At 37.3% G+C, this 25,089-nt stretch overlaps 1 protein-coding gene across 4 annotated transcripts in view; it reads left to right on the plus strand.

Annotated features, from left to right (window-relative positions):
• Positions 1–24,103, plus strand: part of src (v-src avian sarcoma (Schmidt-Ruppin A-2) viral oncogene homolog) — a 36,351-nt gene extending 12,248 nt beyond the window's left edge. Inside the window, exons 2-14 of one of the 4 annotated variants that reach the window (XM_044123514.1) lie at positions 11,154–11,388; positions 11,468–11,564; positions 12,486–12,503; positions 13,085–13,183; positions 14,114–14,140; positions 14,646–14,749; positions 17,956–18,105; positions 18,184–18,339; positions 19,127–19,306; positions 19,406–19,482; positions 19,591–19,744; positions 21,412–21,543; positions 22,359–24,103. In XM_044123514.1, the coding sequence (XP_043979449.1) occupies positions 11,163–11,388; positions 11,468–11,564; positions 12,486–12,503; positions 13,085–13,183; positions 14,114–14,140; positions 14,646–14,749; positions 17,956–18,105; positions 18,184–18,339; positions 19,127–19,306; positions 19,406–19,482; positions 19,591–19,744; positions 21,412–21,543; positions 22,359–22,567 (1,629 nt within the window). In that variant the 5' untranslated portion in view covers positions 11,154–11,162 and the 3' untranslated portion in view covers positions 22,568–24,103. The remainder of the gene's footprint in view (positions 1–11,153; positions 11,389–11,467; positions 11,565–12,485; positions 12,504–13,084; positions 13,184–14,113; positions 14,141–14,645; positions 14,750–17,955; positions 18,106–18,183; positions 18,340–19,126; positions 19,307–19,405; positions 19,483–19,590; positions 19,745–21,411; positions 21,544–22,358) is intronic. The other 3 variants (XM_044123517.1, XM_044123515.1, XM_044123518.1) reach the window with 3 other exon arrangements.
• Positions 24,104–25,089: the final 986 nt, after the last annotated feature.

Consider the following 25,089-nt stretch of genomic DNA (forward strand, 5'->3'; position numbering starts at 1 on the left):
ATGTTTTGACTCTTCTGTAAAAAAAATAAATAAAAAAGGTTTATTGATTTTACTGACTGCATTTCACCAGGAATGAAATACCATAATACTATGTCTTTCAACTGATTTTCTCAATTTTGTTTTTGAATGAAAACCCGCTGCTGTTGTGATGTTATTGATCTAATTTACCTCCAGCCTCTGGCAAGTGCCAATTTCAAGATGACATGCGAACATGAGCTCAACCATGACACATAAACGGTAGACATAAACCGACCTCGCTTGTATGCTGACCTCACCCAGCCTGGAAATCTGCATTAGGGATTGTTCTGGATAAGGGCGGTTACCTGTTTAACTGAAGTAGTGATGTAATCCTTAAAAACCCTAATTTTGAGGTGTTAAAAGCAGAAACGTGAAGAGTGACGTTTTGAGCATGTTGACCTACTCAGCTTAATGGAATGGGTGGGAAAGATAAAGAAAACAAAGTGTAGCCCAGAAGCCATTTGAAGCCATTGGAATAATTTTTGTTTGGAGCTGATGCAGGTGGACACTTTCTATAGTTTTGTACTTTTGAGTTTTGTCAATAACTAATTTAAATCGTATTAAATGGAAAATGTTAGCTAAACCACAACGTAATCTTATTTTATAGATCCTTCTTTCACTTTTGTTTTAAAATCATAGCAAGTTGGGCCACAAATATCACTTTGGTACTTCTATTGATTAACCTTGATTAAATACAGCCAATGTTTTCCAAGTAAGTTCTTGTTTTTATGGTTGGGAGCAGACTAAAAGCAATTTCTCTCAATTATACAACTTGACTTAATCTTAAACTCCTTCAATAATTTGCTGTTTTCTACATTGTTTCCTTAAAATACAGCATTTCTTGGATAATTTGATCACAGTACAATAATTTGTACTATACTCATTACTTTCAACGTGCCGATTTTGGCTAAAAGTTTGGTCACATGTGCTCAGCAGAAAGCGACACCACCCTCCATCTGAAATGGCCCAGATATTTTCTTTCTGAGCCTCAATCCCAAAATAATTTGATACATGTCACATTCAGATTAGGAGCAGGGGATGACAGAAAATCTGTGAACCTGCAGTAGTTGCCAGAAGCATTTATTTGGATGAGAACAAAAAAAAAAAAAAAACTCCCAGTTAACCCTGGGGTTAGGATACCGCATCCAGCTGCTTGGCTTTTCAAATTATTTTAATGCTTGCTTCACTGTGGCGTTTGGCAAACTAAAGGTGATTAAGAAAAAGCTCTGGATCACTTTTGTTTGTTGTATACCGCTGCATAGAAATTTACTGTGCACACACGCTTCCACACAGTGAAAGGGATAGGAGCTCACAGACCAGGATTCTGTGATAGAAGCCAAAGATCCTCAGGCTCCGTAAAGTAAATGAGTAAACATGATGTAATTTTTAAAAATTGGAAACTCCCTTTGACCTATCAGAAAATATTTGCAGGTGATTTCACCTTGCCTCCGGTTCTCTGTCTATTCCCCCTCCATCTCTGTTCCTGAATGCCTCTAGGAAGTGTCAGACGTCCCACATATTTCACAAAGCCTCCACTAATCTTGCCTTTTTCTTCATCAGATCGGTATGCAGTGCTCTCTGAGAGTTTTGGCCCAGAAAGTGTGGGCGCGTGCGTGCGTGGGTGGGTGTGTGTGTGGCTATCTTACATCTGTGCAATTTGTTGGTTTGTGGAATGCTTGGAATCACCTCCATGGCAACAGTGGGACCGTGCGAGTGCGTGTGTGTGCCGCAGTAAATATTGACTTCACCTCCTCCCCATCTTTGTGCTGCCAGTGTTCAGCCTTTGCACACACTTCATCCAGGATGCAGTCCTGGCACTGGGGGAGGTGGGGGAATGTTTACCTGCAGACCTCCAAACATGGAGGAACTTTCTGATTCTTCTTCCATTATTTGCTTTTTGCTGTGATACATCATCTTCATAACATTCTGATACTCAGTGTTATAAAAAACATAGTTACCAGAGTTCTTGATTCAGATTGTAGCATTTTTATTGCATTGTATTTTAGGGTGTTTTCACTCCTGACAGTCCAGTAGACTCAACATTTATCACATTTTCAGCTGGTGCGGTTTGCTTTACACTTTGAAACAATCCAAGTTTATTTATAATTAATTTATAATTTCTAAGCATCAGAGTTTGATTGCGCATTCACGCCTCCCCAAATAAACTGGACTTTCAAGACAAATTGAGATTAAAGCAGGCTAAACATGACAAGAAGATTATCAAACAAATGTTGGTATCAGATGAGGAGAAAATAAATAAAAACAAGAGTTATTAAATGATTGCAATTAAAACCAACTCTGCCCCATATTAAGAACTAATTGAACTTTAGAACCAGTTTCTCCAGCAGCAACAGCCCTGAAGTGTTACTGGTAATCTGTCTTCTACTTTGCAGAGAAGGAATTTGAGTCCCATTCTTATTTTCACTATTGTTTCAATTCAATGAATGGTTTTCAGGCATGAATGGCTAGTTGAAGGTCACGCCACATCATCTCAGTTGAATTTCAACCCAGATTATAGCTGGGCCACTCCAAAACTCTAATTTTGTCTTTTCGTAGCCATTCAGGGGTGGACTTACTGGTAAGATTGAAATAACTGAACCACACCAGATCCTTAAGGATTTTCTGGTAGAGAGCAGAACAAATTTGTTAATCAATTACAGAAAGTTCTCTAGATCTTGAAGGATTAGAGTAGTAAATGAGTAAAGTTTATTTAAAAAACGTTCAGACATAAAAGTCGCAAAGTATTGTACATTATAAATCACATATATAAAAACATAGCAGTCTGGGAGAACAGAATAGTTTTTTGTTTAAAAAAAAAACATAAGCAGCAAAATGAAGCTGTAACGGAAAAATTACCCTACAGTTTTGGAGCCACTGACTGAAAGGCCCTTAATTTTTAACTAAGTATGTGGAACAACCAGGAGATTCTGCAGTTGCAAAATGTTTGGTTAAAAACTGACACAAGTAAGATTTAACTAAAAGTCTGACTGTTGCATTCAGAATAGCTTGCAGACATAAGAAATTATAATGAGGAGTTGAGTGTAACTCTTTGATTTTACACTGGGCAAAAGGAGAAAACTTTCTGACTGGTTTTAAGATGCAGATGCCTGGCAGCTAATATCTCAAAGTCTCTCTTTTATTTGGGTTTAAAACCAGACAATTACTGTAAAGAAATCCACTAATCTGAGATAAACATTGCACAAGGGTGAACAGCTTAACCACCTGGTCTGGTTTAAAATAAAGATACAATTGTATATCAGCATAAATGTGATAAGAAATATCATTAAAAAATTAGCAATGTTAGCAAATTGAGGAATGTAAAAAGAAAATCATAATGGGCCCAGAACCAACCCCTGTGGAACTACACAGATTAGAGGAGCAGAGACTCAGGTCTGTCTTGTTGCAGAATTTCTTGTCAGATACATAAGAAGATAACCAGCCCAATGGAGAGGCAGCAACACCATCAACACTGAGCATTTTACATCAGCAACCATTAATGGTTCCTTCTGAACTTTTATTAAAGAAGTCTCATTGGAATGCTGCTTTAGAAATACAGACTGAACAAAGCGAATCAGAGATCCGTAACTGAGTCAGCCAGAATCTGAGCTGAGTTTCTACAACTTTATCGAGCATTTTACTCTGAAAATCCAACTTGGAGAGGCACTGAAGTTGCAAATCACACCAGCATCAAGATTATGTTTCTTCAAACTTTTCTAAAAACAGGAGTTGAGTTCTTGTGTCCTATTTCAAGTTTTAGGCAGGAACCTTGATTCTGAAGGTCAGACAGTAATCATGTGGAAATCAAGTGAAATTAAGCCAGTTAATTTAAAATAATCACAATTAATGCATAGTTTGAGTTGACAGAGGACTTTGTTGGTTTAACTAAAAATTCATTTAATAGAAACAATCCTCTAGTGATTGGTTTTCTACCACAGAGTAAAAGCAGAAGGGATTTTCTTCCACAGGACTGTATGAATCCAAATAGGAACTGTGGAAAGGTGGTGCTCTTGTGGAAACACAACTAAACATCTATTTGTTTAGTTGCTACTGTTGAGAAACCAGGTGAAAAACCTTGTGTTTGCTTAGAACCAGGAACTAACCCACCTAAACGGTTGTTCATGCTTCATATGGTTCAGTACATGCGTCTGCTGAGGCTCGCGGCAGCTGCTGTTGTTCGCCACAGTTGGACCGGTCTTCCCTCTCTTGCCTTTTCAGCATCCGTGTTGCTTAACGGGCCACAGATGGAATTTCATTGCTGCGTTTGGTGAACACGATTAGGGAATAGATGTTGATAATCTGTACAGAACTAGCGGGGTTGGATTATGGTACAATTGGCGGCAAGTGACGCAGGAGCCAAAGCCTTTCCACTCCCTCCTCCCCTTGCAATAATCACATAGGGGGCATTAAGTTGACAGAAGACATCTATCAGGCTGCCTTCAGACTCGCATGGATGTTTTCACACTGGGCAAACTCTCTGTACATGCATGCAAACTCTCTGATCCCTTGTACATGTTCTCTGATAAATCACATTTACCACCAATACTACAACCAATTTTAAATAAGTACAGTGTGTCTCCCAATATGTTATCCACTACATGGGAACAATGTGTTATGCATGCGCAATCCGATGTCTGCTGATGCAAATGCAATAAAAACACGATAGTATCTTCCTGTGGTCTGGCAGCTGCTGTTCGCTGAGCTCACTTATGTGGACTAGGTTGACATTCATCTGGCTCTGATGTGCACTATGTGACATGTCCAGAGCAGTGGTCACATTCAGAATCAGGTCGTTTTGCTTTTAACCAGTGCTCTGGACTGAAATGACCACCTTTAAACTGCTCAAGCCACTAATGTCAGCATCAGAAGAACTGTTGGTCATGAAAATCTGCAAGACATCTCAGATCATGAAACTTGAGCATTTATTATTTATTAGGTTGCAAAAGCTTGAACATATTACCAGAGATAAGTGCTATCCAGTTGCATAAGAAATCAGTGCCTTAAAGGCATTTATAGACTCCTCAAACTCGTGTATTAGATGGTGCTCCTGTTTCAGCACACATAATTTGTGTCAAATTCCAGTTTTAAAGCCTTGGAAAGTGCCGTTTTAAACATGTCTTAACTTTTACCACCTGATGTGATGATTGCAGCTGTGGTTTTGTACAACACCACCAGCATGAGACGGAAACATGTCTACAGTGGAATACTACCTTTGGAATACCAGAAAAAAAAAATTGTTGTGATCTACTAAATCAGTACAGTAGCCCTGCAGTATTCATTGGGGGTTATGGACCACAGCCATCCACGAATACTTGAGACACCCTCTTAAAACACTAATAACAGCCTGTTTAAAAGTTTAAACACAACACATACTTTAATATGCATTATTATGCACAGTGGAAACCACCTTAGCATTACTGCTACTGTCTTGAATAGAATATATTCAAGAATAGTGCAAATGAATTGTTTACATTTTCTAACAAGTAAGAATCCAATAAATGGGAAATTTTCTTTAAGCAAATTGTTAGACATTTGATCATTACATGCATTACATGTCCAGTCATAAGCAATAGCTTATCAATGTACAAGAAAGCATTTTGTTTCAACAGCGTATTTCGATAACGCTCCAGCACCATCTTACCACACTGCAACATTCAAAATATGATCTCAGCTGAGTCAGCCTGCAATAGAGTTTTGGAAACTTTTGTTACACATAGAAAACCCCGCAACCAAATAATACAATTATTGAATGTCACGAACATTGTTGAGACGCTTAACTCACCTCGATATCTTGGATGCTTGAAACTTAAAGAAACTGACAACATACTTTCTGAGCCTACGTTTACACAAGACTGAAGTCTGGTATTTTCACATGTTGATTGGGTAAACGTTACATGTTTAAATCAGTTGTAGTTGTCATGCCAGGCCACCGTACAGCGCTGTGATTTTAGCATCTCTTCACTGCAAAAGCACAAAGTCTTACCAAGTAATTTTGGTCTAATTTCTAGTGCAAAGGACCAGCATTGAAATAAGACTAAACTAACTTAGAATAAAATTTTCAACAAGATATAAGAGCTTATTTCAAGTCAGTAATTCTTAAAATTTATTTTTTTTTAATTTAAAAAAAGTTCTAGTTCCTTTGGCATATTATAACAAGACATTTTTCCAATGTCTTGAAATAAAAAAGTTTTTCTCTTAGAACAGGCCTCAAGAAGTGTCACTCGGATGACTGGAGATGTGTAAATGTAAATATTACAGTTTTATTGAAAACTGTAAAAAAAAAAAAAAACTTAATATGTATTTAGAGGGCTTGAAATTTCATCTCAGATGATCAAATACATTCTTATGAATAATAAGAAAAAAATAAATGAATTTCCACACTTTCGATGCCTATACGCATATACTATTCAGAACAGGAGTGCATCAAAGATCAGACCTTCATTTTGTCATTGTTTTCACCAAAATACAGTTTTAAATGTAAAAGTCTCCCTTTTCCATTCTGCATTATAGTCTGCAAACATCTCATTAAAATTGCATACACAACATCCTGAAGAAAAAAATCCTTACTATGTTGTTTTCATCTTTTCTCACGATGTTTTCATCTGTTCATCTTTCATCTTTTTATTCTCCACAAAAGATGAAAAGATTTTCTAAGGGATCAAAATCATAATTTACTTCATAAAAAAGTTGTCCTATATGAAAACAGTCCTTTGTCACAATCTTGTTCACTTATTCATAATCCTGTTAACGACTGAAGGACACCCAATCCTGTTCTTAAATTTCAATAAAAGGATACTATTCAGAAACTGTGATTGTTTTCACATGAAAACACAGATAAGCAGCATACCGTGTAGGGAAGCAGCCCTGGCAGCTACGTTAAAAGACTATTCCCATTTCCCGAAAGCTCAAGAGACATGAAGGATTTGGAATTCATTTCCAGATCTTATGCATAATTAAGCTAATCGTAACCCTTCCACCCTCCCATCCAGCTACATCCCCCAGAAATGCCCATGGGATTTTCATGCTGCTGCTTTTTACAGTAACTCAGTCCTGTGAGCTCAGAATTGATCTCTCATTATCATTAACTCTGCAGATAATAATACCTCTAGATACTTTGGTCTATGACATGAACCTAGACTGCTAATTTTTATGTTGTTTTTTTTTCTTATTCCCTCCCATGCCGTCCAGACATATTTCCATGCAGCCTGCAAGCCACAGGCCCGTTTCTGTGCAGCCTGCTGAGAGCCGACAAAAGATGGCTTTGTTGGAAATGGAGAGCGAAGAAAGACCAAAGACTCACTTAACTCTCTGTTCATGTTTTATTTGATCTGGTCCAAGTTGCATGGAGCCTTGGCCTTTTGGGTAAAGCAAGTGATTCTCTAATCTTTTTATTTCTTTTTTCACATCAGATTTGGTTTTGCTGTTTTAATCCCGAAGGTATATCCACCGGCACATCTCCATTTGTCTTCACCTTCTAACACTCGGCCCGCATAATGTGACTTTAAGCACCATTTGAGGACTATTAAGGTGACAACCCCTCTAGTGAATGCTGTGCCTGTGAGGAACGGTCGTGGCTTTCTAATAATTGACGGCTCCAGAGGAGAGAAGTGGTTCGCCCGCTCTGCTATGCATCAGACGGCTTATTAAGCATGCAACAATTCTGCTTGGGGAGAGCGCAAAAACACACAAAGAGCAGCTCTCTGAACCACCCGATATCTTTGTGTCTGCTCTCTTGATACTGTGTGTTAACCTGTTAACCCTCACCTCTCTTTTTTTTGCAGACATGCCCAAAGGGGATATGTATATCTACTGTCCTTCCTCATTAACTCCTCATGTCATGTCCCCCCTCACTGAAGTCAACCCAAACACCTCTGTTGCTTTTGTTTGTTTTTTTGCTTTTCTTTTTTCTGCAGTTCTTTGCAAAAGAACATTCATTTATAGTCCTGTGTGTGTGTGTTTTTTTGGTTTGTCTTTTCACTTTTGTTTTTATATTACAAGAAGCCACAATGTATTTCACTGGAGTTATGTGTACAAAGACATTCATAGATGTTAAGTGAAAAGGGACGTTGGAGTTAATGCTGCGTTCCAGTTTCCTCTGAAGTCAAAAAACTCGGAGTTCAGTTTGACGACACACCAACAGCATTCTGGTTGACAAAGTCGGAGAAGTAGGGATTTCAATATGGCGTCATCTTGAAATGATAAATTGGCCTTACAAGTTGTAACTAGGGGTAGTGTGAGTTTCTCCCAATTTCAGAGTGGGAAATCTGAGGACTTCTGAGGGTGTTCCAGTTGATTTTTCCAATGAGGAAGTTGGAATTTCTCAGTTCTGACTACAAATGAAATGCACCACAATGCTTGGCTAACATGGAGGGAAACCTTAGAAGTTGCAAAAGACTTGAAAGAGGAGCACAGGTTCACCATCCGGCTATACAATCACCTTAAACATAGAGCCAAACTACAACTGAACCAAAGATCATGTAAGTTTTAAACTGAAATTGAACAACAATCTCTATCTGTTCTAAATAAGCAAGAGATATTCTACAAAGCTGGTAGAGACAAAGAGATAAGAGGTGGTTCTTCAAAGTGTTAACTCAGGGGGGTTGAAAACAAATGCACAACACACTTCTTAGAACAAAAATGTTGAAAATCATGCATCTTTATTCTTTCCACTTCCCAGTTATCCCCCACTTTGTTTTAGCTCCATGCACTTACACGTTGCATCACTTTACCTTATATTACCCATGCTGTCATTTCCTCAGCAGACCATTATAAAAAAGGAGTTGCAGTTATGAGTAACCATTCGTGTCTGAAAAGAAGTAGTGACAGATTCATCTGTTTTGCTTTGCCTTTTATAGCCAGATATTTTCCGCCATATGTCATAGGTCCATCGCCCTGAGTGATTTAATCTCAGCCAGACAGAGTAATGTTGTTTCGCTCCTTTAGATGCAGAACCTTTGCTTGTAAACTCATGAGTCCAAAGACACCATTGGTGTGTCGGAAAGATGCATTTCTCCATAAGCAACAAGAGCTGTGCAGCAGATGTGAGCAGAAAGCTGGGCTGCTTGACATGACACACATTAACCTTTATCTTCATCTGCTTATCAGGACTCTCCAACCCCCTCCACAGTCACAATACATTTATTTTCTTTAAATTAGCACTAACAAGTAGAACCCCCAAGGCTATTTCTATTTAACTAGAAGTCGATGCATTCCCTAAATTAGGCTTGGCTTACTGCATTGTTTTCATTGTAATGAGAAAAGCTTTAAAAATGGGCAAAAAAAGCAATACAGTCCAAAACTACTGAATCCAAAACACCTATAAAGGCCATTAGTGATTCATCATCCATTAGCAACTGAAGAGCTGCTATTAAGAAAAAGGCATAATGTTTCAAGTATTTTTTTTTTTTTGTCTAATTGGTAATTCACTGTTAAGTTAAATACAGGTCATCTTACAATTAGGTCTCCTTCTCTTCTGATCTTTAGGGAGCGCTTCAAAACTCCTGTCGTCAGAGCAATATAAAATGGAAATATCTTTATTTTTGTTTTTATTTATTTTGTCTACATAGCTAAATTTGATGAAAACTAATCTTACTATGTCAGTTTAAACACAAAAAGTAAACTTGTCATCTCTTGTATGTGTTTAGCTTTCAAATATGATAGTAAAAATGTTGGAAATGTGACCTTTTTAGCTCCCATCAAATCACATCTTGGACATATAATTTGAAACTGAGGCATAATTAGCCAAGCTGATGACAAAAAACACCTTTCAACCATATTTAGACATGAATTGACATCATACAATCACCTATTGTCTTCCAAATTCAGTCCGGAGTAACAAGTCCACTAATCCTGGGTAATCCCTAGACATTCCCAGGGCAGAAGCAAATATTGATCATCCAGCATGCTCTGCTGGATGATCTTTGCAATTTCCATCCAGGAGTTTTTATCCATTTGACAATTTTGTGGGTATTTTGCAAAAAAAAAATCTTACAAATGTACGGAATTCCCCTCCATGTCAGAGAAACACTTCTCAAAAATATTTGTGTCGCCTGTATGGATACAAAACAGCACAGTGGAAGCGAACTGGTTGAAACAACATATAAATCATACAACACACCGCTTACAGTTCTGTGGAAGATAGTTCAACAAAGTGTTGAGAAGGGGACACCCTTTTGGCATATTGTTTGACGCATATCTTTGAACAAAACGGCACAATTTTTGTCACGCAACTTTGTGAATGAGGACTGATTTGAATGCTTCAGGTGAAGCATGGGCGAGCCTTAAGGCTGAGTGGCACCACTCTGCAGAGGAAGCTAACTGTAGCTGCTTCTATTCAGAATCTTACTTTTTGGGGTCACAATCCTAGTGGAGGGGTGGAGCATAAAAGTACTGAGAATTCAAAAGTTTTACGTTTTGGCTCTTCTTTTTCCTTATTATGGCACTCTTGAGAATTGTCCATGTAACTGCAGAGGCTCAACCCATATATCTATGCTTTACTCTTCTGTTATTCATAAACAAGACACCACAATATTTGAAATTCTTCACTTAGGATCTCAGGACTTAAGGTGCAGATTTTCCCTAATGCAGGATGTATTTATGTGAACATCTTTTAACAACTTCACCTTTCCCGTCATTTTTGAGTATATACTGTATGTTGCTTTAGGGAATCTCTGAGTCAAGTAAGAAGAAAATGAACGTAGCAACAGTTCTTTTGACTGCACATCTATGTACATGCGGCAGTCCAGAGATCTGCGCTTGCAGTTGTCTATGGCAAATATTGTCTGTGTTTGCTCTGCTGGTTGGAGTGGAATGAGAGGGGATTTCATATTTGTCTTGACACCAAAGAGTGGCAGCTGCTCTTCAGTCTGTGGGGAAAGTTTTATGATAGTGTTGTGTGTGTGTGCGTGTGCGTGTGTGTGTGTGTGTGCCTTTGTGGATAAAATGGGAGATTCCAGATCTTCTCTCAATTCTGCGTCTGGCTTTGTCGTAGTCAGAAGACCCTAAATGGATTATATGAACAATCCAACAAGAAAGCTAGACTGTTTGATGCCAAATTATGTGTAATTTTTACTTTACAGTACATTTTACAGCCGTTTATTCCCAAACTGCCTTCTCACTGAGTCTTTTATGCTCTGCAGGTCTTGGCCATGGGGGGATCCAAGAGTAAGCCCAAAGACGCTGCCCAGCGAAACCGCAGCCTCGACAGTAACATCAGCTCAGGGGGAGGGGCTGGCAGTATCCACCACAATTCGGCTCAACAGTCAGTGACGCCCAACCGCAGCCCAATTGTGGACACGGATCCACAATTAGTGACCAATAATGCTGGACTCGTTCTGTTTGGAGGTGTGGACAATAACAGAATAACTCCAACAGGTGAGATGTCTTAGACTTTGGTGTTTTACAGCATCATTTAGCACCTAATTAAAGTCCAATTATCTGTTTTTTGCATAAGGTGTGACAGCATTTGTGGCCTTATATGACTACGAGTCTCGAACAGAGACAGATCTGTCTTTCAAAAAGGGGGAGCGTCTCCAGATACTAAATAACACGTAAGAAACACAAAGAAACATTAACAATACATTATGACCTTATTGCATTCTTACTCCTTTTCCCTTTGAAATCCTTCTACAAAGCTTTCAATTATATTAGATTAAAATATGTCCCATGCTATTTTCATTAAATTTCTGACTATCTAGTCCAGTGCCTTGGCACACCTTTGCAATGACATAGTGATTGTGAAATGATATATGAAATATGGTTTATTATTCCTAAGAGCTGGGCATTCAGCAAGACCTACTTATTTACTGAGTGGAGTGCTAACCTGTGTAAAGGGGAGGGTCATGCTTGTTTTTTCACTTGTGGATTATCAATAGAGGTGCAGTGAACCATGTACAGTGTACACAATCCTGTTCACCCAATAAATTGCTGACCTAGAAGGCAGAAGCTTCGAACAATAGTGGATTACAGCTGCGTCTGGCGCCTTGAACCAAAACGTAACTGGATCATCGAGTTTGAGTTCACAGAATAACTTAATTAATTAGATTAGTAAGCAAGTTTGTTAAAAAAATGAATAATGCGCAACTATCCAGTTTTCTTGTTAGTTTTGTTATTACTAGAAGATGTCAAGCTCTTCCCTAGCTAGCTAACTTGTAAGCTAGCTAGTTGACTAGGTAGTTTATAAGCCATGAACCATAACTAATTTACAAATTATGAAATTTGAGTTTGCAAAAGTTTGGAAAGCATTCAGGAGGCATCCAGAGGCATTACTTTATTTTTTTAAATAATGCTTGTGCATTCTTCTTCTGCATTTTTTCCTTCGGTCCTGATTATTCAGTAGGAAAAGTGTTTGATACGTCACACTGCTCTGTGATATTAGCCTTGCTGCTCCTAACTTGCTCTAATCTTTTCCACTTTTTTCCCCTTCATTCTTTTTTCTCATTTTTGCATCATGAACCATTATTTGTTTATAGGAGGAAGATAAACTGCAGGTTTGTTAAGCTTTTTGAATTTACACTGAACGTCTGACCTCGTTCATTTGTCACGTCGTAGACCACATCCTTTGTAATACCACTTCATCACATAACTCTGCCCTTGGCCCAGAAACCCTTGTTACAGTAATCCAGGGGAGCTGATGCAAAGCCTTGCAGCACTATCACTGCCATAGGTCAGCTAGAGGTAATGAGAGTGAACCTTGTTTTGGCCCAAATTCTCTAAGTAAAGATATTGCTGCAAAGCTGCAGCAACCCAGTCTCTGACGAATCATACAGGAACTGCATCCTCCTCTATTTCATACCCACATGAATGCATGACTGTATGGTTTTATAGCTTCAAACTAGTGTTTGTTTTTAATTTAACAGTAGAGCGACCACGGCTTATGTTTATCAAGCTTCTCTAGGGCCAAGAGCTCAACCATGTCTAAATGTAGCTTCCTTTGAGTTTACCAGTGTGACCAAAAATGACAGTGTCGCTTTGATTCATGCTTTTAGAGACTTGATAAACCTAAAATGGATTTTTGTGTATCTGATGTGTGATGAGCCTTGGTTTAAGTCTTATCATTTTATCTGTGCAGGGAAGGGGACTGGTGGCTGGCGAACTCCCTGACCACCGGAAAGAGCGGTTATATCCCCAGCAATTATGTGGCTCCATCTGACTCCATCCAGGCAGAAGAGTAAACCCCTTCATTTATTTTTTCTACATGTTCTGTTTTATCTGTGTCTTACGAAGAGCGATGATGATCCACTCCCTTATTCTAAAAGGTTTTCTCTCTTGGAGCTTTATGTTATTTTGAAATTACTTTTTGAAGAAAAGGTCTGAGATTTTGAGAAGTTAAAACATTGTTATTGGTTAGCTTAGCATAGCTTGGACCGCTACATCAAATAGCTTGATGCTCTTGAAAACTGATGAAATCTTGCAACCCATACCTCTTAAACCAACTATGAATATACAAACAACAGCTTGGCAAAGAGCTAAATTATTTCCAGAATGTGTTTACAGTAGACTTCTGGTATTCCACCATTAAAGCCTTGGTGGTTAATCGTTTTGGGGTTTGTTTTGTTTTGTTTTTTTTGTGCCCATACTAAAAAGCCTTGCAGTACTGTAGCACTGCTTATTCTCGTTATGGTTTATTCAAAGGCAGTGCAAATTATTGCCATAAATGTGTGTTTTTATAATTCTCCACCTCATTACTTGGAGTGTTTGTGACTCCTACAGCATATTAAAATAATGAGCACATGATTTTTAAGTTCCCAGCACTTTATAAACAACATTGGTTTTTTTATATATTTTTTTTTATTCTTCATATAATAGATGTTTTGGGGTAGAATTATTACACCTTTAACATGCTAGCTACCGTTAGCTCAATCTGCAGTTATAAGCTATTTCTTTCTGCTTCTCTGCTTTGATGCAAAGATGTTTTTGGGACATTCCTGTGTTGACTCTTCAGCTTTATCTTGCTAAAACAATTATTCCAAAATACCTTAACTTAAACTTTAAACTGTGTGGTTGCTTAGCATTTTCTGAATTTGCATGCCTCATAATGCATGAGCTAACCTTCAGCTGTAACTACCTCCTTTCTCACTTTTCCCTTCTGCTTCACCAGTGATCTCAAACTGAATCTAGATTCCAGGTAAGCAGCTTTTACTGGAGAAAGAAATATCGAATGAATATCAGGGTTTCCAATTCATAAGTGCAGATTTATGTGGGTAGAACAGACTTTATTTTCTCTGCTGCCTTTCGTCTCTTTACTCATACTCTCCACTCCGCTTCACTTTTTCCCCAAACTGATTGCTTTTTAACACTTTGAAATCAATCAAATGAGTAATCGCTTCGAAACAGACTTGTTGCTTTGTTACTTTGAAATGAAGTAAAGCATCAAACCTTACAAAAAAAACTAATAAATTACTAACTAATGAATTAAATATGTGGAAAAAATAAGAAACTTGTTACTTTTCCAATGCTTGTGGAAAGGCGACATGTTTGGCATCTAACTTTCAAGCTTAATTTAAGAGAGAGAAAATAAACTTTTTTAGTCTACAAGAGGTATTCATAAATTGACGCTCTAATTCCCACATATGTTCTGCACCCTGATGTTTTGGATTTCTGTATTTGTCTTTTTTATTTGTACTTTCTAGATGGTTCTTTGCCAAAATCACACGCCGTGATTCAGAAAGGATGCTGCTAGCTTTAGAAAACCGAAGAGGGACTTTCGTGGTGAGAGAGAGTGAGACCACCAAAGGTCAGTGCTTCACCTTTCCCATTCAGTCTGTTGAGTTACGACTGCAAAATTAAAACAGTGATTTAAATTCCCAGAGATTCCTACTACCTATCTTAAATTGTGTTTTGTGCTCTTGGATTGTAAATATATAGTCTTTTTACAAAACTAAGTTAAATTTTAGTAAAAAGAATAAATAAATACTAAGGCAAAAACACTAAAATAGGCTGCCACCAATTAAAATGAAATGTATGAAGTAAAATATTAAAGATTATGAAAACATAACATTTTAAAATCATTCTGATTTTATATCAGAAGCACTATATGAAAAACTGCAATATATATTTGCTTTTACATAGCAGATGGGTACCAATTAATTGAACTGGCTTGCTGGAAAGCCAAACTTTTAACTGTTCTGGAATATTCAGGTATTTTTTTACACAATGCCAAGATGGAAAAACACCAATGATCTTAAAAAAAGCATCTGTGAAAAGTTGTCAAGTCAAATTATTCAAAACGTTTAACAAAATTATTGACAATTGGAAAACTTTGCAGAGAGGCTCCACTCTCAAAATCTCTTCTTTCTAAAAAGGACCTGTACAACAGTTTGTGATTGTAAAGGTTCATCTGAACAGCAAATTATGACATTTAGTTTCCCTTTGGAATAAATATATTATATTTGACTTGAACTGAACTGAATAAAAAATATTAAAGATAATTATTTCTCTCGTTGTGTGTATTTTAGAAAGATAAAAATAGTTTATCAGAGTCTTTTATTAGTGAGGCCTTTGTCTTATCAAATACCAGGTATGTTGAGGACGATAAAGAGCCAGTGGCCATAATAATCTCCCTTCCTACTAAATATTTTGAAGTAAAAATAAACAGCTTGTGGACCTGTGGAGCAGTATTTTTTCTCAGGTACTGATTAACAGAACCAGGTACAAATTCCTTTAATGCAGAGTTTTAGTGGACATGTGCCCTCTTCCACATGTTCAGTCTGGTAAAATCTTGTAAATAGTAGCAGAAAAAATGTGGAAAAATTTTATTTAATTCATTTATTAACACTAGTTCCTATATATTATCACCTCTATAAATATGTCGAGATTCAGAGGGACATTTACAGCATAACAAGCACTCACATTTGGAAAGACAAAAAGAACATACTTTGTTTGTCTTTATAACCCAGTAAATGGCTACAAGACAGTAGGTATTTCTCCAAACGTGTCCATGTCTGCAGTCAAAACAATAAATAAAAGTCTTAGACAAAATGGCAGGTAGGAACTGACGTGTTTTGCCACCATTCAAAGTGAGGAGGAAGGAATAAGAGCAAAGAAGCGTTTTTGTGATAACATCATGTAAATAAACACTTCTCAGACTTTTAACTCTAACTATGTGCTTTAATTAGATTATGCCTGTCTGTAGCAAACTCCCAACATCGTATGTAAAAACAAAGATAAAAAATATGGAGAAGCACCCTTTAAGAATGGTGGAGGATGTGTTATGCTGTGGGCTTGTCATTAATTATTTTAATTTCAATAGATTTAAAATAAAAATCTGAGAACCTAATCAAGAGAAAAAATGGTTCACAAGTCACAAACAACCTTCTTACATCAACGTATCAACAGCATGACATACCCAAAGGTTTTGGAAAATAAATAATAATGCAATTTTCTTCTCTAAATAAAAGGGGGTGGGAATTCTGTAGCTACAATAAAAGATTAATGTCTTTTATAGCATTTGTACATCAATACTGAAGTTGTCAATAAGTGTGGAGGACTGTGTACTTATAAAATGTTCAGACTTCAACATGAATCTCAGTTTGAACTCTGTGCAGAGAGGAAATAAAGGAAACTTTAAGCAACAAGGCATGTCCCCCCCGCTGTTCACTGCACTCCCTGCTGCGTTCTTGTAAAGGCATTTGTACAGAAGAAAACCCATCAGGTGGCAGGGGAAAGGTTGGATGTGACGCTCCTGTACAGCAACGGGGCTCCTGATAGGCAGATGCTGCACCCATAGATACAGGCACTGAGATGAGATCAGGTTGAGCATAAATTAAAAAGGGATGTAAAAAGGGATTCAAATGATCAACCTTCTTTTAACCTTCGTTATAATCAGCTGTTTCAGTCCTCAGCAGTCCATGGTTTGAGGAGAGAAAATGAGACAAAAGGAAGGAGGCTGATTAGAATCGATAGGGAAGAACTGGTTGGATGAGGGAAAAACACAGAATTTAGGTCAGTGTGGAGCTGAAGCTAAGAATTGTACAACCACAAGCCACATCATCCAGTTCAAACATAGAGGAAGTGGGGGAAGTGGCCTTGGGCTGCTCGCTGTTTCACTTTTAGTTGTGTGCGCTACGACTACTCCCTCTGGTGGTGAAATCAAAACATTGCACGGTGTGAAATTTTGGGCATTTTTAGTGCTGCCGATCGATTAAAAAATTCAGATTAATCACACTCAAGTGCTGTGATTAATCACAAATAATCCTTATGCCTAACTTTGTGAGCAGCAAGTTTTGAAAAAAAAAAAAAATGTTTTATTGTCTCAAACCAAACTGAAGATTCTCAGTTTTTGAGGTCTTTATATTCCAAATATTTCAGCTGCCTGAAAAGTTTGGTTCCTCCTCCGGAATATGGGAAATAATTATTTTTTTCAAAAGCTCAGTGTTTATTCCTCTCATCATGGGTGACAAATCCTGTGGATTTGGAAACAGTTGCTCATATTTGCCAAAGTTGCATGGAGGAACCAAATATTTCACCTGTCTGAAATAATCTGTCCCCATTCCATACCATGAGAACCATGTTTATTTTTTTATTATTATTATTTTATTTATTTATTTTAGAGTTTTGTTGTGGTTGTTTTTTTTAACAACAGCTGTCGATTTACACTGAAAGTTACAACCTTGACAGAATTATGTGAGTCGCTTTATGGAGAAATCCATCAGAAGCCCAGTGAAAATTGTCAGATTCACCTCTCCGGCTCCAGAACGTTCTCCTGATACAGGGGGAACAGAATTTCATACAACACCTCGTAATTTGGTCATGTGAAATTTTGAGCTTGTATATGTAGACGTGCTTCATTAAATTCTCACAGACATTTTTCACCTTTCGCTGTCTTTTGTGTGTGTCTAGTCCTAGATAACCCTCCGCGGTACAGTTGCTTTTTGATCACGCATTTAAATGTACAGACTAATCTTAAGCGTTAACTTTAACTTGCCTATTTTTTCCTTCCAGGTGCTTACTGTCTGTCAGTGTTGGACTGTGACAACACCAGAGGGCTCAACGTGAAACACTACAAGATTAGGAAGCTGGACAGCGGGGGCTTCTACATCACATCCCGCACACCTTTCGCCACCCTGCAGCAGCTCGTCAATCATTACCGCAGTGAGTTCAGTGAGAAGGTTTCCCATTATCAACTAAAGCAGTTTATTATTTTAAAAAAACTCTCTGTGTTCTCCTCAGAGCACGCCGATGGGCTGTGTCACACTTTGACGGACGTTTGTCCCGTACTGAAGCCTCAGACTCAGGGCTTATCCAAGGATGCCTGGGAGATCCCGAGAGAGTCGCTTCGCCTGGAGGTCAAGATGGGACAGGGCTGCTTCGGAGAGGTCTGGAGAGGTAGGTCATGCAACATATTTCCTGTTTTTCTATAATAAAGATACCTGATTCTCTTTTTTCCTCTGGTACATTTTTTAAAAAATTAGCAACCTGACATCTGCTGTAAACATAAATTAATCTTTCTTTCATCATTACTGTATAAACACAATCTGACACTGGAAATGTATAAAATTCCATTTTTAATTTGAGAACATTTACTGTTATTATTATATATTGTTATTACTACCATTATTAGTGGAATAGAATAGGAACAGTTCTTGAAGTGTTAAAAACAGCATATAAAAAAATAAGATTGTACGGAGAGAAGAGGAGTGGGGAGAGAATACACCCCTGGGGAGCACCGGACCTGATTGTTCTTGTGCTTGTTGCTAAATGCTACTGAAATTTAAGTGAAAGTGAAACTTTATTATAGAGGCAAAACATTTTTAAAAAGTAAAAAAATAAAACCCACAGCATCACAAATTTACATCAAGGCTAAAATACCAATGATTCAACAAGTTTGAATAAAACCAAACTGAGTTTTGACCAGATTAAACTTATTAAATATAAAGGTTGCACAGTCATTTATTTCCCTTAAATATTAAATAATTTAACTAAATTTGAATAGTAAATCTGGAAACCAGAGAGAAGGATGGAAATTTTGTGCAAAAATGTTTTCAACCTCTATGAAAGTAATTTTTATTAAAGTCTGCTCTTGACAATAAGGAAATTTTTTGCCCTCCTGTTATCTTTCTAACTCCTGAGTTGTTACAGAAGTGTCACTGATAGTGGATCTGCTTTTCATCAGGAACGTGGAACGGCACCACACAGGTGGCGATCAAGACGCTGAAGCCCGGCACCATGTCCCCCGAGGCGTTCCTGCAGGAAGCTCAGGTCATGAAGAAACTGAGACACGAGAAGCTGGTTCAGCTGTACGCCGTGGTTTCTGAGGAGCCCATCTACATTGTAACAGAGTTCATGGACCAAGGTCAGCATGCTAACATTTTAGACCCTATAACTGAATTTCTCCCTGAAATTTTCTTACAGTTACAGTTGTTTAAAGATTAACAAACTCCTCTACAAACAGGCAGCTTATTGGAGTTTCTGAAGGGACAGTATAGTGCAATGCTCCGCCTCCCTCAGCTGGTGGACTTTGCCTCTCAGGTCAGAATACTTTCTTACCATTAGCTTGAGATGCTATACCTTTTTTGGGGTTTTTTTTGTTGTTGTTGTTTTTTGTAATAAACCCTAAATGTTGCCACCTTTCATCAGATTGCTTCAGGGATGGCCTACGTAGAGAGGATGAACTACGTTCATAGAGATCTCCGAGCCGCTAACATCCTGGTTGGAGATAATCTGGTTTGCAAAGTGGCTGATTTTGGTTTGGCTCGCCTGATTGAGGATAACGAATATACAGCCAGGCAAGGTGAGTAGCAAAAGTCCTTAGCCTCATAACTGGTGGTGCCACCTTTAAATCCCAGTGAAGTCTTTCACATTGCTGTGGAGGAATTTTGACCCACTTTTCTCTAGAGAATTACAGGGTTTTCTAGCATGAACACCTGTTTAATGTCACACTACAACATCTCAATCAGATTTAAAGGGAACCTATCATGTAAATTTTATAATTTCCATGTTTTTGTTCTTAAATTTGATTTGCTGCTGCTTCTAAAAACAGCCTAAGCGCTTTAAAAAAACATACACCTGATTTTTGGGAATAAGTCAATGTTTTTTGATGTCTTAAAAATGAGCTGTTTCAAAAACCTTATGAACATAACTTCAAGTTCATCTAGTTTCCAATGCTCACTTACAGGCAGAAACTGCAGGAAGTTACAGATAGGAGGAGATAACTGGAGCCAAACACAAATGTCTGGCAGAAACTTACTGTAAATAATGGCTTGACTCACCCAGAGTGATGGAAAGAGGAACTTATTTTGTGTTAAACACAGTCATTTATTTCTTCAACCCATAAATACAGCCTAAAACTATAACATAAAAAAAAATATTTTAGTAATGACAACAGTGATTGCTTTAAAATGTTTGTAAAATTTCCAATTGTTCTTTTTTCTACTAGAAGCTCCATATAAAAACTACTTATCTCAGAAAAGTTCAAAAATGTGTGTTTTTCACACTATTTTTATGCTTTCTTTACAAAAATAAAATTAAAGTTAAAGTGATTTGATGACATGATGAGGGTGCTATCTAGACAACTTTGAATAAAATATATTAGAAATTTAGAAATTTATCAACATTGATGTACATAGGTTCACACAAAAAAAGTATAAAGTCTACATAAAAAACAAGAGAAAAGATTTAAGTTTGGACTTTGAACTTCCTGTAGAAGAGTCTATTGGTTCTTAATTTTCTGTCTCTGTGTCCCAATCATGAGATAAGCATTAGGTAGTAGAAAGAAAAATATTTTCTGTAATATACCGCACAATCCTTTCTAGATTTAGCTGTTTAATCCATTTTCAGACACTGAAATTCCCTCATTTTCAAGTTTCTGTGAAAATACGTTTGCAGTGCACCTGCTGCATGTCCTTGCTCGGTTTGAATGAGTCATAGTCTGTTTCTAGATTCGTTTAACTGGAGCGATGACTGGTGAAGATGGAGCGGTAGATAAATGCTCAGCCAGAATGAAATGGCCGTTGTTCTGACCTAAACCTCTGATTGCTGCCTGCAGCTACTCTGAAAGCTGTGGGTGGTGATACAACTGGTTTTCTCTTTAAGACAAGCAGCTGGGTCACATGTAAACATCCTGAGGCTGTTTTTGCTACAGAAACTAGCAAAGAAGAACATGGAAATTAATTCATGTTGTTGCTTTCCATTGTTCTTTACTCTCCTAATCCTTTCCTGGAACAGCATTCTTTAAAAATCATGAACAACGTATCACAAATCACCTGTAGCTGACATTTGATGTTTTTAAAACTTTGTTATATGTATTGCTAACTGGTACAGCAAGTCAGATTCTTCAACTCTTGTTGACCTCATTTATTATTCATCTCTAATTCCACATAGTTGTAGATTAGATTTTGTAAGGCAGCTCTGTACAAGTCATTGATTTCCTGAAATGCTAACCAACTTGTTTTCCTGCAGGCGCCAAGTTTCCCATTAAGTGGACGGCTCCTGAGGCGGCGCTCTACGGACGATTCACCATTAAATCTGACGTCTGGTCATTTGGGATCCTGCTGGTTGAACTGGCCACCAAAGGTCGCGTGCCCTACCCAGGCAAGGCTCTTTTTCTCAGACCTCGTTTCATGACATTAATACATATTCTCATCAAGTATGACAAACAGTCAGGTTAAGGAGAAAGTACACCCTCTTCCAACTATAAGTAGAAATGCTCTGTTCTTTATCAAGTCCCAATAAATTTACAACACAATAGATTTCACCAGATACTAATGAGAATTTTTTTAGCTGTTTTGTTTCTAATGCTCCATTGTATGTGTGATCCAAAACTTAAAAGGTTTCACATGTTTGCCTTATTAAATGAAAGACTTCCCATTTGCTCATTTGAAAATAATTTGCTAAAAGGAGAAGGATTTAGCTCACTACTTCTTTGAAATGTTCTTATTTATTTTTGCCAAGTTTGAAAAATTTATTAAAAGCAGTAAAGGTCACTGGACAGATGTGTCCCAGATGTATTATTGTTAAAATAGAATACACTTTATTGATCCATAGGGGAAAGTTGCTTATTTGTTGACAAGTTAATTCATCCAAAGTATAAATTATGTAAAATTTATAAAAGAAAACAAAAGAAAGAGACTAAAATACTTGTGCGTTACCTAATATTTTCCCTAGTAAGATTTGATTTTGTCCTGTTCACTTTATTGAAAAGTAAAAACCCTTCAGGGCCAGATTCAAATCATTCCTTAATTCCAGTCTAGGACCGGACAAAATCAGTCAAGGGTCCTCAAATGGCCCATGAGTCGCAATTTGGGCACCATTTTTATACTTAAAGGTGTAGTAGAGAAAGTGGGTGTACTTTCCTTTTTTTCACTGTGCAGAATGATGAACTCTTAAGGTGTGGTTTGTCGTCCCAGGCATGGTGAACAGAGAGGTTCTGGATCAGGTGGAGCGCGGCTACAGGATGCCGTGTCCGTCTGAATGTCCTGCTTCTCTCCATGAACTGATGCTGAACTGCTGGAGGAAGGAGCCCGAGGAGAGGCCCACCTTCGAGTACCTGCAGGGCTTCCTGGAGGATTACTTCACCTCCACTGAGCCTCAGTACCAGCCTGGGGATAACCTGTGACCAGACTGTTTGGATATGCAAAAATGGACTGGCGCATGGACATGCATGTGTGGGAATAAAGGGGCAGAGATCAGCATAAATCTGGGTATAATCACTGACTGATTTTGTTTTTATCTCAAAGTCATTAACTTTTTTCATACATTTTTATCCAGAGAATCTAAAAACAAATTGCTAAATAATTGTTTAATTGCTTTCTCTGATTTTTATGGAACATGATCAGTGAGTCAAAGTTGGGAAGTATTGTTCTGCTGGTACGTTTTTCAGTCAGACATACATTTTTACCACATTTTCTTTCAGATCCAATTTGAAACAAGCTCAGACTAACTTCCTTTTATTGAGCCTACAATAATTTCTTGTGACGTTGTGGATCTGGTTTATTTTGAACTTGTTTCACCCTGATCAACTGGAAATGTGTCATGGCTCCCATGGGGTTTCTGGTCAGAAAAGGTCAACTCAGGATGGGGAAAAACAAAACTAATCTGCTGCAAACATTTTTGTGCCAATGAAAATCTATTTTGTACTCTATTTTTTTTTCTATTTTTGGTACTTTTATTATAACAAAAAAAACTGACATTGTTGCTCTGAAAGGGTGATCCCTGCTCCTTCTGTGTATAGATTGTAATGTGCTGAGTTTTCAAATTTATTTTAAGTCTCCTTTCATTTTAAGATTTGTCCTTTATTCAGCACTGCTATGTTTTTTTTTCTTAGTGCAATCTTGAGCACAATTTTACACTGGAGATGTTTTGTTTTTTTGTTTTTGTTTTATTTTTTGGGGGGGAGAGGGGCAAATGAGCAACAGGAGTGTGTTCACTGTGGTAATGCCCCTCTATCACCTGCAGCGGGCAGACCATTGTGGATTCCTGTTTACTCACACTGTGAGCATGTACAGAAAATAAAAATTGGCATTTTGAAACTTAATTGTAAATATCTTTGATGCTAATAATTTGTATATATCAACTTTTCTTATTTATTCATTTTAAATTAACCCAATTTTTTAATTTTTCTTTCAGCACATGTGCATACTTCTTCTTGTTTATGGTATTTTTATGGGAGAAATAAAAACGCATATGAAAATTTCATTACAAGTATTTTGGAGCATATTTCAGAGAAACTGACCTGAATATTTTCTCAATGACTGATTGAAGAGGTGAGTTTGTGACTCATTTAAACATCAGTACTACAGATTTTTGAAGAAACTGAGCGTTGCTGACCTTCCTCTCCATCTTGTTGCCTGTTCAGCATGCTGACTAACAATAAATCGTTTGACATTGCTTCCGATTTGTGCTCCCATTTAATGTTTATTTGTAAAGCAAAAAATGCACGTATGCACTGTTTGTGTCTTCTGTGGGGGTTTTTAGGTCTCCTTCCTGCCTGTGCAGATATTTTTTTTAAAAAAATCTGCAGGTTTCCTACATATACCGTATTCTTTTTCTACCATATTCTGCTAGTATTTTCACATAAACATCTCTTTGTGAAACTCTACCCTATACTGTTCAAAACTGAAACGTAAATTTGAATAAAATTTGTACATTGGCAGAACTGTTGTTCTTTTCTCTTGTTTATTTTAGAGCTAAAATGTATTTTAACTGAGGTTAGGCATGACTATGAAGATCACAACTGGGAAACCACTATAAACACAGACCTTTTTGTTGTTGTTGTTGTTTTTAGCTTTTAAAATAAAAAGGAGAAAGATTAAGCAATTTGCTCCAGCCTTAAAAAACAAGCCACAACCTGAGAACAAGGGAACAGAGATCTTTCTTAAGTCAGAATAGAAATTTCCTAATCACTATTTTATAAATATATATATATTTAATAATACCCTTGATTACATGTAGAACTGAATGCACACGTCAGCTTTAGCCTGAACCAGAACAGGTTGAACTGAACAGCATAGAACAAACAAGTGGGGGAAAAAATTCTCAATATAAAGAGCAACCTCATCCATGCCAGACAATGAAAACAGGCAATAAACCAGGAAGTGCAGCATCAACCTCTCCCAAACACCAGTTCTGCATGTTTGGTCTGAACAAAGAAGTTAACAATGGTGAGCATGAACACAGAAACTGACATCCATCAACATCCAAACTGTAATAAAAGAAACTAAAACAAACTTCTGACTCACAGCTTTAAACTTAAAGTATAGCTACATGTAAACTGTAAGTCAAACCATACACAAACAAACCAATAATAGATGAGGGCAGTTTCAGAAATCCTGCTTTTGTGAGCCTATATACAGCCTAAAATATAACAAAAACACATAATAATCACACCATACATACCTGCTAAATGCTCAAATTAACAACTTTAAGTCTATAAATCTAAGCTTATAAAGTAAATATTATCACTTGTGAATCTGACAACAGTTTCATTTGTGTTATATTATTGTTATTACACATATTATCAATAGTTATACAGAATAAACATGACAAGAGGTTTAGTTTATAAAGGAAAATTTTTGCACCTGGTAAAGGTAAACCGCAATGTAGAATTAGTTTTAATTTCCTGTTTGAGTTGGCGTGCTT

Source organism: Gambusia affinis, linkage group LG01 (assembly GCF_019740435.1).
Source record: "Gambusia affinis linkage group LG01, SWU_Gaff_1.0, whole genome shotgun sequence".
NCBI classification, from domain to species: Eukaryota; Metazoa; Chordata; class Actinopteri; order Cyprinodontiformes; family Poeciliidae; genus Gambusia; species Gambusia affinis.